Genomic DNA, 12,075 nt, shown 5'->3' with positions numbered 1-12,075 from the left:
AGAATTCAAATTTTTCGTGCAACGATTCCTAACGTTTAATTGAAAAGAAAACGATGCAACGAGCTAAAAGAAAAAAGGTAAAAGGCAAAGGTAAAGGTAAAGGTAAAGGTAAAAAAACAAAGAAAGTGAAAAAGAGATGTTTGAACGAAAGGGAAACTTTATCGTACGAGCAAGAAATATTAGAAAACAACAGACAATTGGCACGGTGAATATACTATGTGTTACTCTCCTACGAACAGGGTCGGCCCTGGGCCTAGGCAGACTAGACGGCCGCCTAGGGCCCCCCAAAGTCCAGGGCCCCCATAAGACGATTTTGTGTCTAAAAATACAAGAAGATTGAATATTAATCGATGTAAACGCAAATCTAAATTAGTTATACAAGCTTTAATGTTAATTTTATAAATTTTATTTGAGCTACTTTTTTTTATGTCATATATGTGAAGGGGCCCTTTTTCGGAGCTCGCCTCGGGCCCCCGAAATCTCAGGGCCGGTCCTGCGTACGAGGAAGAAATGAAATATTAGTCAATCTCAATTGAATTGAAGTAAATTTTATGAATTTTGAAGTACACGCTGTGTTAATTAACATTTTTCCTTAGATTAAGAAGTCGAAACGAAGAACTGGAAGAGGAAGCGGAAGTTGCTGAAGGGAAACTCCGCCAACTTGAGGAGGACCGTTCGGATGTGATCGCACATCTGAAGAGAAACTTGGAAGAGAAAATCCAAGAAGCGAAAGAACTTAACGAACGACTCACAGCGTTGGAGGAATTACGGAAGGATGAATTGGCTGCGTACAAGAAAAAAGAAGAAGCAATGGAACTTGAATATCGCAACATGGAGAACATGCTTAGCGCAGAAGTTAAATTGGCTGGTGAAGTATATGCTACTAATACAGGGTGTCCCAGAACTGGGGTAGGACCCGCGCTAAAGGCGCGCTCTGATTGGCCAGTGTTTTTCGTTAATAATTCAAAAACGAAGCCTTAACCAACAGTTTGGCAAAAGAAAAAGTTGTTTAGAATAACCTCAGCAATCATCCCTCCACAGATCCTACCCCAGTTCTGGGGCACCCTATATTTACCGAAATACATGCTAAAGTATATTTACTACCCCATTAGCTGGTAAATTAAACGCCTTGGAAGATTGGCGACTGGCGCGTCTTGATTTAATGGTAAAGTATGAAAAGCAAGAGGAAGAAATGGCCGAGCAAGAGGAGCGCCACAAGGAAGCGCTTTATGAAGCTGAAAAATCCGTAGTAATCGGGAAAGCGACGTACGTTATGTCCCATTAGAAATTTGTTGCAAAAAGTTTCTTCAATTTTAAGATCACTTTAAGTCATATTTATTGATAGGATGCAGAAGGAAATGAATAAACGTTTGCAAATTCTATCCGAAGAGCTTCGAAAATCGACGACTCTGCGTATGGCGGAAATTATGCACCGTGCAATTAGAGAAAATGTCGCGTTAAATAGAGAGCTTGATAACATGTTGAAGATCAATAAGGAGCTAGAAAGTGTTAGCACCGAACGCAGGAAAACGGAAGAAACGTTGAGACTGAAGAGTCAGTTATTTGAAGCTGAGTCAAAGATTACATTGAAAAAAGTGTTGAAACAAAGAGATGTTATTCACAAAATAGCAAACGTAAGACCAATACTCGTGTTTATGATTTTTAGCAACATTTCTTTTTCCTACTCTGACACTTAATGAAATAGAAATACAATAATGTTGTAGGATTTTCAAGATCTGTTGATACGTTATACAGAAGCAGAGAAATACAATACTCGATTTGCGGGTTTACAAAAGATTCTAGATGATATTATTGAAGGAACTAACGAGAAGAAAGATAAACAAATTCAAGCTCTCAAAAAAGACATTGCAATGGCTATGAATTACAGGCAGCATTTGTTAGCAGAGATTCAGGAAAAGGAGAAACAAGTGGAATCACTGAAGGGTATTCTAAACCGTGTGAAAAGCCTGCTTGATGAGGCTTTACAAGTAAACATAAATGAGTCGATCAATTATCATCAGTTACTAGATATGAGATTATTTAAAAGAATTTATCAATTTTTACTGATAAAATGATATCTTTGCAGGTTACAGAAGATGCTATTAATAAACAGCAATGCATTGATTGTATAGGTGAAAAATTGTTGCATTCTCTGTACGACATATTACAAACTGAAAATCTTATTAATGTGATAGAGTATACTCCATCAGAGGTATGTATTTTCTGAATGAATTTCATTGATGCATACCAAAAGCAGAGAATATTTGAAAACCATTAATTGATAACAGATTTCAAGGATGATTTCATTTAATTTTATAGATTGAAAACATTGATTGTCAATACAGAACAGGCTATTTAGGCTTTGTTGAGCCTTTGAAACCCTGTAAAGACTGTGGAAAACAAGAAACGGAATCAGAAGTTGAAGATTCAGAAGAAAAAATATCATTGGAAGATTTGGAACAAAACGTACCGTCTTGTCTATTAAGTGTTATTAGTTCTAGTATTACATCTCACAAAGAAGAATAAATTATTGGTTTTGAATAATGTAATAAAGTGGATGATTTAGAAATTGTACTATTAGCGGTTTAAGCCAGCGGAGGGGAAGATATCTCCGCGGCTGCACTTCGTTTTAAGGGACCAAAAATTTTTGGTTAAAAAATATCAAATCTTATAGTTTTCGACCTGAAACATTCGAAAATGCAAGTTAAAAGTTTAGGAAACCACTTGCTTAAAAAATACGATTATGTGTAAAAAGTGTATTTAGCGTATTTTGATAGGTTAGTACGACGCCATATTGCTTGCACCCATCTTCTGATTGGTTCGCACATAAATTCGAAATCTGTTCATACAGACTTATACCGACCGCTGTAAGGCGGCCGGTCACATTAATGTGATATTAAATAAATGTTTTATACATACTTTAATTATAGCTGAAACCCACACGCAAAAAATCGAAGCTAACTGACGACCGGCAAAAGGAGTCGCTTCCACGACAAAGACTTTGCCGATCGCCTATATGAACTTTTGTGGCGTAGATTTTGTAAAATTAACCAAATACATCTTGTGGATTCTTTGATCGCAGCAATCAAGAAACAATGTGTTTTTAAATAAGGTAAGTGGAGGTTACAATCATTTCAGCGAGCCAATCAAAGAATGCGTAGAAACAATATGGCGTCGTACTAACCTGTCAAACACCACTATATATATATAATACGTACATTTCTACACAATTGTATTTTTTGAACCATTGGTTTCCCAAACTTTTCATTTGTGTTTTTTGATATTCTGGAACCACTAATTTTTGGTCCCCCAAATCGAAGTTTGACCTTTTCTCAAATAAATAATTGTCAAACAGTAAACTTTACTGTAATAGGCATTCAGCCATTTTTTATCCTACATAATTACCTTCATTACAACAAAGCGCCACTTGCAGGTACAATAGACACGTGGTTTAATTTTGACACTTGATAAAGGTTATCATTAATAATTGTTTTCTAAAAATAGAAATAAATGAAAAAGGAAAGATAAGAAATATGCCGCATAAAAAAAGCCAAGGAAGGTTGGTAAGATTATTTTAATATGTGATAATTAATTTATTATCATCTATTCAAATTTTCAAAAATAATTTGTTATGTTATGATAATATTGATTCAGGGGTAAAAAGATTAAAGAAAAGGAGAAAGAGAAAAAAGAAATTAAAAATGATGATCAATATTTTGAAGATATTATAGATATTGATGAAAATGTTACAAAAGATTTTAACTTTCTGGTAAATGCTCCAGTTTCTGAAGATGACCATTTTGTTTTTGAGTCAGAAAAAAGCTGGGATGTTGATATTTCTAAATATTCTGAATATTTTACACTTGACTTAAATACATTAGCTGCGGCAATAGAGTCAATACCATTTAATGAAAATGTTGATATCGACACAAAGTATTTCACTGTAAGCTAAATATGCACCTTTATAATTTTATTTAAAGCTTTATGATAAAATTGTTCAGTTGAATCATAATATTATTAATTATTTTAGAATGATCAGTTAACAAATATTTATAATAATGCAGAACTGGGTAAAAGAAGGTATAATAAAATCTTAAGCAATTTAGAAACACCCATTACAAATAACCCAAAAAATGAAGAAAGTCAGGATTCAGTAGAAGACTCAGCTGAGGAATTAGATTTTTTATTATCTCTTCAAGAACCTGTAAATGAACCTTCAAATATTTTAAAATCCTTGCCTGGAGCTTACAATACTGGTATAAATAGCTAAAATTTTATAATACGATCTTTATTTAAACATTAGTTTAGGAAATGTCTTCTTACAGATTCAAAGTTAGTATCTAAACCTGGTACATCCACTAAACCTATGGATTTAGAAAAATGGTTGGATTCTGTGTTAGATGATTAAGTTTAATAAATTTCAACTTTTGCCATTTTTGGTAATAAGGTAAATAAAAATTGTCTTAATTCTAATTGATAAAATTATTTTCATGATGAACAAATTCTATGGAAGTTATTATCACATACATTTATTACAACTACTTATCACAAAAATAAAAAAGATTAATTAAACACACTAATAAATATTGTAAACACAATTGTAGTAAATAATGAGATAAGTTTGTAACAAGTTGAGTTGTAGGAACAAATATTAAGGAATACTTCTGCTAAATAACTTTTTTCATAATGTTGATAAAAAAAAAATGCATGATTCAGTCTATATTGTAGACTACAATTTTAACTAATCACCAAATTTTGCAGTGAAGTATACTTTTATTTTTTCATAAACTATAAGCATAATGGCACCACCTGGTCCTAATCGTAAAACTTTTGGTAATAACCCTTTATATAAAGCTCTAAATCTGAAACATAAGTAATTAAAAATATTAATAGTAATTTGATTATTTAAAAGTTTGCAAATATTGTTTCTTACCCTTCTCTATGATAAACTAAGTAAATGGTTTGTAGGGTACCCTTGTATAATGTATCACCTTGAGGACCTTGAATGCGACTTTTAGCAACATCAAAAGGTATATTCATGCAAGATGCCACTGTTCCTGATATAAAACCTATGGTAAACTAACAAATTTATGTGGATTAGACAGAGTATCTACATTTGCAACATAGGTAACTTTATAATTGTTAAATACTAAAGATATAATAACAGAATATACCTTAGTGAAGAATTCTGAAACATACTCTGTGTGTTTCTGTAATTTAGGAACAATAGAATGGTAAATGCCAAAGTAAAAAGCATTAAAAACAGAATTTCTCATTACTGTGGCAGATAATCCTTTATTAAGACCATTCAATCCAAAACCTTGTTTAGAAATGATATGTCGAGTCACGGCAAAAGTAGATGGACTTTCATTAATACGTTTACGATTAGATTGCATCTGCACCTTAACTACTTCAAATGGATTTACTAAAATACCCTCAGTTACACCAGTTAAATAGCCTGCACAAAAATGCACCTAAAAATAATTCTATTATTATTAATAACATAAATATATTAAAATGATATAAAATTTCAAAGGCAATATTCCATTTTTCTTTTAAACCTTTAATGTTTAACTAATATTAAATTTCTTTATAAAATTAAAAAAATTTTAAATAATATACATACCATTTGTTCTGATGTATTATTGCTTAAAAGCTTTTTATACTGTTCATAGGAAAAAAACTAAAAAGAAAACAAATATTAAAAAAAGCTAAACAAGAAAAAAAATGAGGCAGAATATATGTAATTAAATTCTGTTAAAATCAAAAGAAGAAAACAATAAAAAATAAAAAATTAGATAACATACTTTTACAGCTCTTTTAGGGGTTTCCATAACAACTGGTGGTATTATACCTTTCCAAAAAGCTGCAAGCCCCTCATTTTTATACATTTTTCTCATACAATCTCCAATCCCTAAGTTTAAACAATTATGTAAACAATAAAAAGCAAGTACTGAAACATCAAAAGACAAGTATATTTAACTATAAGGATACACTGCCTGTATAATAAACAGCATCGTACTGTTTAAGTTTGACCTGCAGTTGGAAACGTGTTTTAATCAAATCCATAGGATGCATTATGGAAGCTTCTACAAAGCCTGCGAAGCCTCCTGCTCCAATCTGAATAGCAGCCTCCTTAAGAAGGCTTGGTTGATGGTGTATGATTTCTTGATGCGCCATATCTCAATTATTTCTTATCAGTAAAAATTCATTAGAATATTTAACTTGTTATCCTTGTTTATTCCTTTTACAGGAAAACAAACTACTGTTCTTCTATTTTCTCTATGTTTTCTAAAATAAATATTTAAGTATTTTTATAACAGATACATCATGTTTATATTAGATAATAAAGAGATATTATTAATTAATATAATCAATTGTTATAATTTTGCAGATGGTATCTATAAAAAATACAGAAGAAAAAACTCTTTATCAAAAATATTCAAAATGAAATTGCATGAAACCTTAGGATGAAATATTAAGTATGACACAGCAATATTTGCTTACTATCTTGTGTGACATTACGTCATCAAAATATTCGCGTTAATTATCATTTCAGTTTACTTTTCAAAGTTACAGTGACTTCGTATTCGTAAGTATACTGTTGTGACGAGATAATCATAAAATATTTAAAAATGTGTAATAATTGTTACTGTAATAACATATATTTTGTTTCAGGAACTTCAAACTTTTACACAGAATTAGTTCAATTTATTTAAATTAGTTTAGCATATACATATTCTTCATAGTACAGAAATTAATTCTAACATGCACAGTTGGGATGAAATAAGTATGTCCATTTATTACATCATTTAGAGGCTTTAAAACACCTAGTAGAACATATTTTATTAATATTGTATATACCATCTTATAAATGTCATATTTTTTTATGTTTAAATCTTAATTATACTGACAGAGGAAACAATAACAATAATGATTAAAATTTAAAGAACGTCCACATAAATAGAAAAGAAGACCTTTCTTTCTTTCCAAATATAAATATGCTTTGTTCTCCTGTTATAGGATTAAATTACTGCGCTTCATTTCTATACGACTAAACAGAAAAGCACAAGAAGATTATCTGAAAACTAATTGTTAATAAACACTGGTATGGTTATTATTTATTAAACATACATACAAACTTCAAATTATGGGTTAATAATATTAATGTTTTTAATACATAGCAGTATACTTAAAACACAGTATCTCATTGAATTGCATCCATTGTGCCAAGTTCGTTCAATTGACTTAATCAACTAAACAGACTTGTATCAGTTGTTGAAGTAAGTGGAGATAACAACGGATTCTTTGTCCACCTTGGTGATACTTTGATTCTTCGAAATGAACCGTACTTAAAACCTTGAGATTAATTATCGCCGCCATTTTGTTATTACATATTCAACTAATCTCTCTGATTTTAAGTCTCATCGGTGGGAATAGTAGTAGGACTTGGGAATAGTAGGTGAAACGTCATGTTCAATAGTAGCCAGTAAGCTGAACCTTTTTTTTCTTTCCATTTCAGTCTTTATAGAGGCAAAGCATCAGTGACATGGAGGTTAGACATAGAAAGGTTTGTTTTTAGTATTTTATTTTTAGTAAAATTTATATAGGGTATTTTAGGAAATTATACGTTAAAATATTATTACTAATTATAAATAAGTAATTAGTATAACCTGCATCTGCAGAAAGAGTAATTTGCACTCAAGAATTGAACTTATTCGTAATGGATTTAACAGAACTTTCAATATTATATGTAGCTCCATAGATATAAACAATCTCTTTAATTCCTTAAATATAAAATATTTCTAATTCTGTGGTAAACTGTAAGGAGAAAAATCGATGAAATTATGTGTTTTAATAATCAACAGTTTAGTTACGTAAGTTTTTATAAGTAAAATGATTCACATATTTAAAAGTTTAAAAACAGATCTTACACATATAGTATAGATCTTTGGCGATTTTTCTTTAAGTTTTACACGAAATAAATGTATTTTGTATAAAATTTATGAATTGTGTAACCAATCTTTTCGAATCGTAATTATATATAAAATATATATTATACTGTATTTTTATTTTATTGGGATACAATAAAATTTCATTTTCAATTAATTTCGTTGCTTAATTTATTAAATTTTTATACATTAACAAAATGTATACGCTTCTATTATATTTAAAATGTTTATTAAAAATAAGTACGATTCTTCTCTAAGTTTATAGCTGATTTTATTTAAATATTACATTAAATTTGTTGCACATATTAATCGAAAAATTGATCGTAAATACAAATGATTAATTTAGTATAATTTTGATTAGTATTGATCCTACCGATTTTTAAAAATTTCGCGGCTCATTTGATGCGTGATGCGTTTATTTTCCTTACTAATTTGTTCACGAAAAAAAAAGCGAAAACTACCTTTGTTACTTGTATTACCACTTACATTGCATTAAATGCAATATATTCCAGTAAGTATAAAATACAATATCTTTGTTATGTCAATCTATCTGCTGTAAATATTATGATAATAAGAATTTTATTATTTTTGAGGTTATATCTCTGTTTATATTTACATATCGTTATTATTCATAGTACATATTTAGATATGCTAGTTTTATTTTTTTTTAAATAGTTTTTTCATTTCAAAGTATTTTGAAATATGAATTAATACAGCTTTTATACTTCTATGGAATTATAGTAAGATATTGTAATATAAATGATGTATTTTTATATTTTTAATATTAAAAAATATAAATATTAGAATTAAGAATCTAATACATAATTGTATTTTCAGTTAAGAACAGAAAATGAAGACATTTTTGAAGCAGAATCGAAACCACGTTTTAAGAAAGGACAACCGGGAAAAAGATATTTTGTGGTTGTGGCTTTGTTGGGAATTCTCTTCCTGGGATATATAGCAATAGCGTATGATCTAAAGTTCTCTATTTAAAACATTTTCATATTCATACAAACCATTTATTACAATAAGTTTCTCTGCTTTTTCAGATACGACTTGAAGCCAGTACGTCTGGGTAGCAAAGCAATTGATACATTGGCTTTCTCTTTCAATCTGCAAAAACCATTTTACGTTGTAGTAATTGACGCGGGTTCGACCGGTAGTCGAGCGTTAGCTTTCAGTTTTCACGAATCAATTCTAGGTGGTAATTTGGTTTTGGACGAGGAGCTGTACACTGAGACAAAACCAGGCCTTAGTGCTTATTCTGAGAGACCTAAAGACGCTGCTAAGTCTCTTATTGTATTACTAGATAAAGTTAGAAGTGTTATTCCTCGTTCGGAATGGCAACACACACCTCTTACTATGAGAGCCACTGCTGGTTTGCGGCTTCTTCCTGGACATAAAGCTCAAGAGATCCTTCAAGAATGTAGGAAAATGTTTGAAGAAAGTGGTTTCCTGGTATGTACGGAGAGCACCTTTTTTTCTGAACAACATTTATCAATTGTTCTATTATTTATTTTAGCTGTCTAAAAATTCAATTTCTATAATGGAAGGAAGGGATGAGGGTATTTTCTCATGGTTCACTGTCAATTTTCTATCAGAAAGGTTTAATACGCACAATCCTGGTAGCACAGTTGCTGCATTGGATCTTGGTGGAGGTTCTACCCAGGTGACTTTTTCACCTAATCCCCAACAGGTATAACAAATAATAAATAACAACAGAAAGAGAACGTTCAGAAACAGAATAAAGGGTATTTTAAATTTATTCAGGAAAAGAAACTTGACGGACACATATACTCTGTTAATATTTTCAATCATAACATGAGTGTTTATACGCACAGTTATTTGGGTATGGGTCTTATGGCTGCCAGAAAAGAGATTCTAACTTATGGAATGAACTTGGACAATGTAAATCCAAAAACTGTAATACAGTCGGAATGTATAAATCCCATAGTTTCTACCGAATGGAGTTACGGTGGAGTTAATTATATTATCAAAGGACCTGTCAATGGGACTCATAAATTGGTGAAAACGCAAAACTTTGCTGGTGGAGAAGAGGATAGGCCAATTGTTAACTTCCCCGAATGTTTGAAGATCATTGAAAAATATGTCGGTAGGATTAAAAATAAACCGGAGGGTTTAAAAGATCATGAAATTTACGCCTTTTCTTATTATTTTGATCGTGCGACAGAGGTAAGTTGTTTTGACCGAGCCTGATTCACGAAAGAAAGCATCAAATTTAAATTTATTGGTATTTTAGGTTGGTCTAGTCGATCCCTTTTTTGGCGGAGCTATCCAAGTAAGTGCGTTTTTGAAACATGCAAAGGAAGCCTGCGATTATCCAAACACTGATCAACCTTTTATTTGCCTTGATCTAACGTTCATTTATATTCTTCTGCGTGACGGATTTGGATTAGAACCCACTACGAAACTTTATGTAAGATTCATACACCATAATAGAAATTTAAAAATGTTTAGAATCGAGCTGATCATAATAGATTATTTATTTATTGAATTAATATGTTGTATTTCTGAACAGCTTTACAAGAAGATCAATGGACACGAGTTAAGCTGGGCCCTTGGTGCTGCCTTTAATATTATCCAAAATGGTCTTTAACGCAGCTCAAAAATAGGGAAATGAATTACAAATATTTTTGCACAAATATTAGAACGTATCAATTGTTATGAAACTATTCGTTTTAAGTAGAAATCATTTATTTATTAACACGTTTACTGGTCTTATCACATATTCAGTTGTTCTCTTTTTACATTGTCTAATGTACATACAACGTGTTTATACCTCATATAACATATTTTCTAATGTGTTCAGACATTTTCGAGCAATTGCAGTATTAATGAAAGTAAACGTGTTAAATTTTAATATCAGAGATTCTTAAGGTTTTAGGTATTTTAAAACTGTTCTTGAAAATCGATGACGTTTTTATTGTTTATACTTATAATGTATACATAGAAATTTAGACGACGGATTGAAAATATCATACTAATTAGTGACTAAATATTGTTTTAAAAAACCTTTAAAAAGAAACTTGAGGAATGTATATATTGAATTTTAATAAAACTAATGACAATTTCATAAAAAATAATGATTTATAAATTGTTTAAGGAACGTACGTAACTTCTAAACACGTATATCTTATTCGATTATTTATTTTATTCTATAGAGCTTCCCTATATTAGGGACACGTTTTCTTAAGAATTTCTGGTAAAAGCTAAGTTACTATGTACGGTAAATGTCAATTGATATTGGGATATTAATATTTTTCATCCTATTTCTTTACTCTTTCTAGTACAATTTATTTCGTCATTTTATAAAGTGTACATATTCAATAATTTGACTTTTTCAATTAAAAACGTAAAAGAAGAGGTAGATACTAGTGTAATTTAAATACTTGTTCCTTATTTATTAATATACAAAACTTCTGTAACGATGAAACAATATACCAGAAAAAAAGAGAAGTTTCTATTATTACAAAACATTATTTTGGATTGTTTTTATAATTATATATGAAAATGTTATTGGATTTTAAATATTTTTACATTAAAGCATTACTAAAGTAGATATGTTTTAATTTAATTGCCTACATTATTATTAATATTATAAACAACATGATTTTAAACCAGTTCAATCTTGTATACGGTTGTATTTCGCGGGCAAGCGAGGGGTACCAACCTCTCGGCGAATCCACGGCAAAGAGGAGATTATACCTGCTCTTTGCCCACGGTGTGGAGTGGGGGAGTAGAGTCGAGAAGAAGAAGCCAGTGACTATCTATGGTCACTGGACGCATGCTAAAATAAAAGTTATCTTTAACCGTAATTACGTGTATCTTTATTAACCATGAGACGTTAACATGCAGTGGGGTGTAAGGGAATGCCTAGCAGGCATTCTCCCGAGTCGACTAAAACCCTACAGTGGTAACCCCGATGTGATATTGATTGTGAGTTGTGTTCGGCCTACGCAGTAGTGAGAGACCATGCTACACGCTGTCGCGAAAACATTTTTATTGCATTGCAATATTTTGGACGAGTCGGCATAATAGTGCGTGGATCAGTGATGAACGCGTTTTTCTTATGTGGCGTCCGTCTTTGTTCGTTACAACGGCT

General features: G+C 30.9%; 4 protein-coding genes across 15 annotated transcripts; 3 read left to right on the top strand and 1 right to left on the bottom strand.

The window, feature by feature from the left end:
- Positions 1–53: 53 nt before the first annotated feature.
- LOC117608857 (uncharacterized) lies at positions 54–3,109 on the top strand. The gene is made up of 7 exons (XM_034334556.2): positions 54–205; positions 597–868; positions 1,113–1,266; positions 1,346–1,634; positions 1,725–1,988; positions 2,087–2,212; positions 2,320–3,109. The coding sequence occupies exons 1-7, from the start codon at positions 54–56 to the stop codon at positions 2,524–2,526; spliced, it is 1,464 nt and encodes a 487-aa protein (XP_034190447.2). The 3' UTR covers positions 2,527–3,109.
- Positions 3,110–3,183: 74 nt separating this feature from the next.
- On the top strand, positions 3,184–4,447 carry LOC117608871 (Apoptosis and caspase activation inhibitor). The gene is made up of 4 exons (XM_034334597.2): positions 3,184–3,559; positions 3,655–3,943; positions 4,031–4,256; positions 4,326–4,447. The coding sequence occupies exons 1-4, from the start codon at positions 3,534–3,536 to the stop codon at positions 4,406–4,408; spliced, it is 624 nt and encodes a 207-aa protein (XP_034190488.1). The 5' UTR covers positions 3,184–3,533; the 3' UTR covers positions 4,409–4,447.
- On the bottom strand, positions 4,442–7,803 carry LOC117608865 (mitochondrial 2-oxodicarboxylate carrier). Of its 8 annotated transcripts, none has more exons than XM_034334581.2 (7): positions 7,674–7,803; positions 6,000–6,291; positions 5,808–5,914; positions 5,627–5,683; positions 5,175–5,474; positions 4,934–5,079; positions 4,442–4,862 (listed from the first exon to the last, which is right to left on the bottom strand). In XM_034334581.2, exons 2-7 carry the CDS (start codon positions 6,178–6,180, stop codon positions 4,742–4,744), a joined length of 912 nt encoding a protein of 303 aa, XP_034190472.1. In that variant the 5' UTR covers positions 6,181–6,291; positions 7,674–7,803; the 3' UTR covers positions 4,442–4,741. The 8 variants fall into 8 exon arrangements, with proteins under 8 accessions (XP_034190472.1, XP_034190471.1, XP_034190470.1 ...); XM_034334580.1 differs by lacking the exon at positions 7,674–7,803 and adding an exon at positions 7,267–7,405; XM_034334579.2 differs by lacking the exon at positions 7,674–7,803 and adding an exon at positions 7,193–7,327.
- Positions 6,453–11,458, top strand: LOC117608858 (nucleoside diphosphate phosphatase ENTPD5). 5 transcript variants are annotated; one of them, XM_076689835.1, is made up of 9 exons: positions 6,453–6,592; positions 6,679–6,790; positions 7,523–7,570; positions 8,790–8,920; positions 9,002–9,410; positions 9,475–9,648; positions 9,723–10,145; positions 10,213–10,389; positions 10,492–11,457. In XM_076689835.1, exons 3-9 carry the CDS (start codon positions 7,550–7,552, stop codon positions 10,567–10,569), a joined length of 1,413 nt encoding a protein of 470 aa, XP_076545950.1. In that variant the 5' UTR covers positions 6,453–6,592; positions 6,679–6,790; positions 7,523–7,549; the 3' UTR covers positions 10,570–11,457. The 5 variants fall into 5 exon arrangements, with proteins under 5 accessions (XP_076545950.1, XP_034190452.1, XP_034190450.1 ...); XM_034334561.2 differs by lacking the exon at positions 6,453–6,592 and adding an exon at positions 7,024–7,108 and having other exon boundaries at positions 6,735–6,790; XM_034334559.2 differs by lacking the exons at positions 6,453–6,592; positions 6,679–6,790 and adding an exon at positions 7,327–7,458.
- Positions 11,459–12,075: the final 617 nt, after the last annotated feature.

The sequence above is a fragment of the Osmia lignaria genome, chromosome 8 (assembly GCF_051020975.1).
Source record: "Osmia lignaria lignaria isolate PbOS001 chromosome 8, iyOsmLign1, whole genome shotgun sequence".
Taxonomy (NCBI): Eukaryota; Metazoa; Arthropoda; class Insecta; order Hymenoptera; family Megachilidae; genus Osmia; species Osmia lignaria.
The sequence above is the reverse complement of the archived record's forward strand: the minus strand, read 5'-3'. Positions and strand labels throughout refer to the sequence as shown.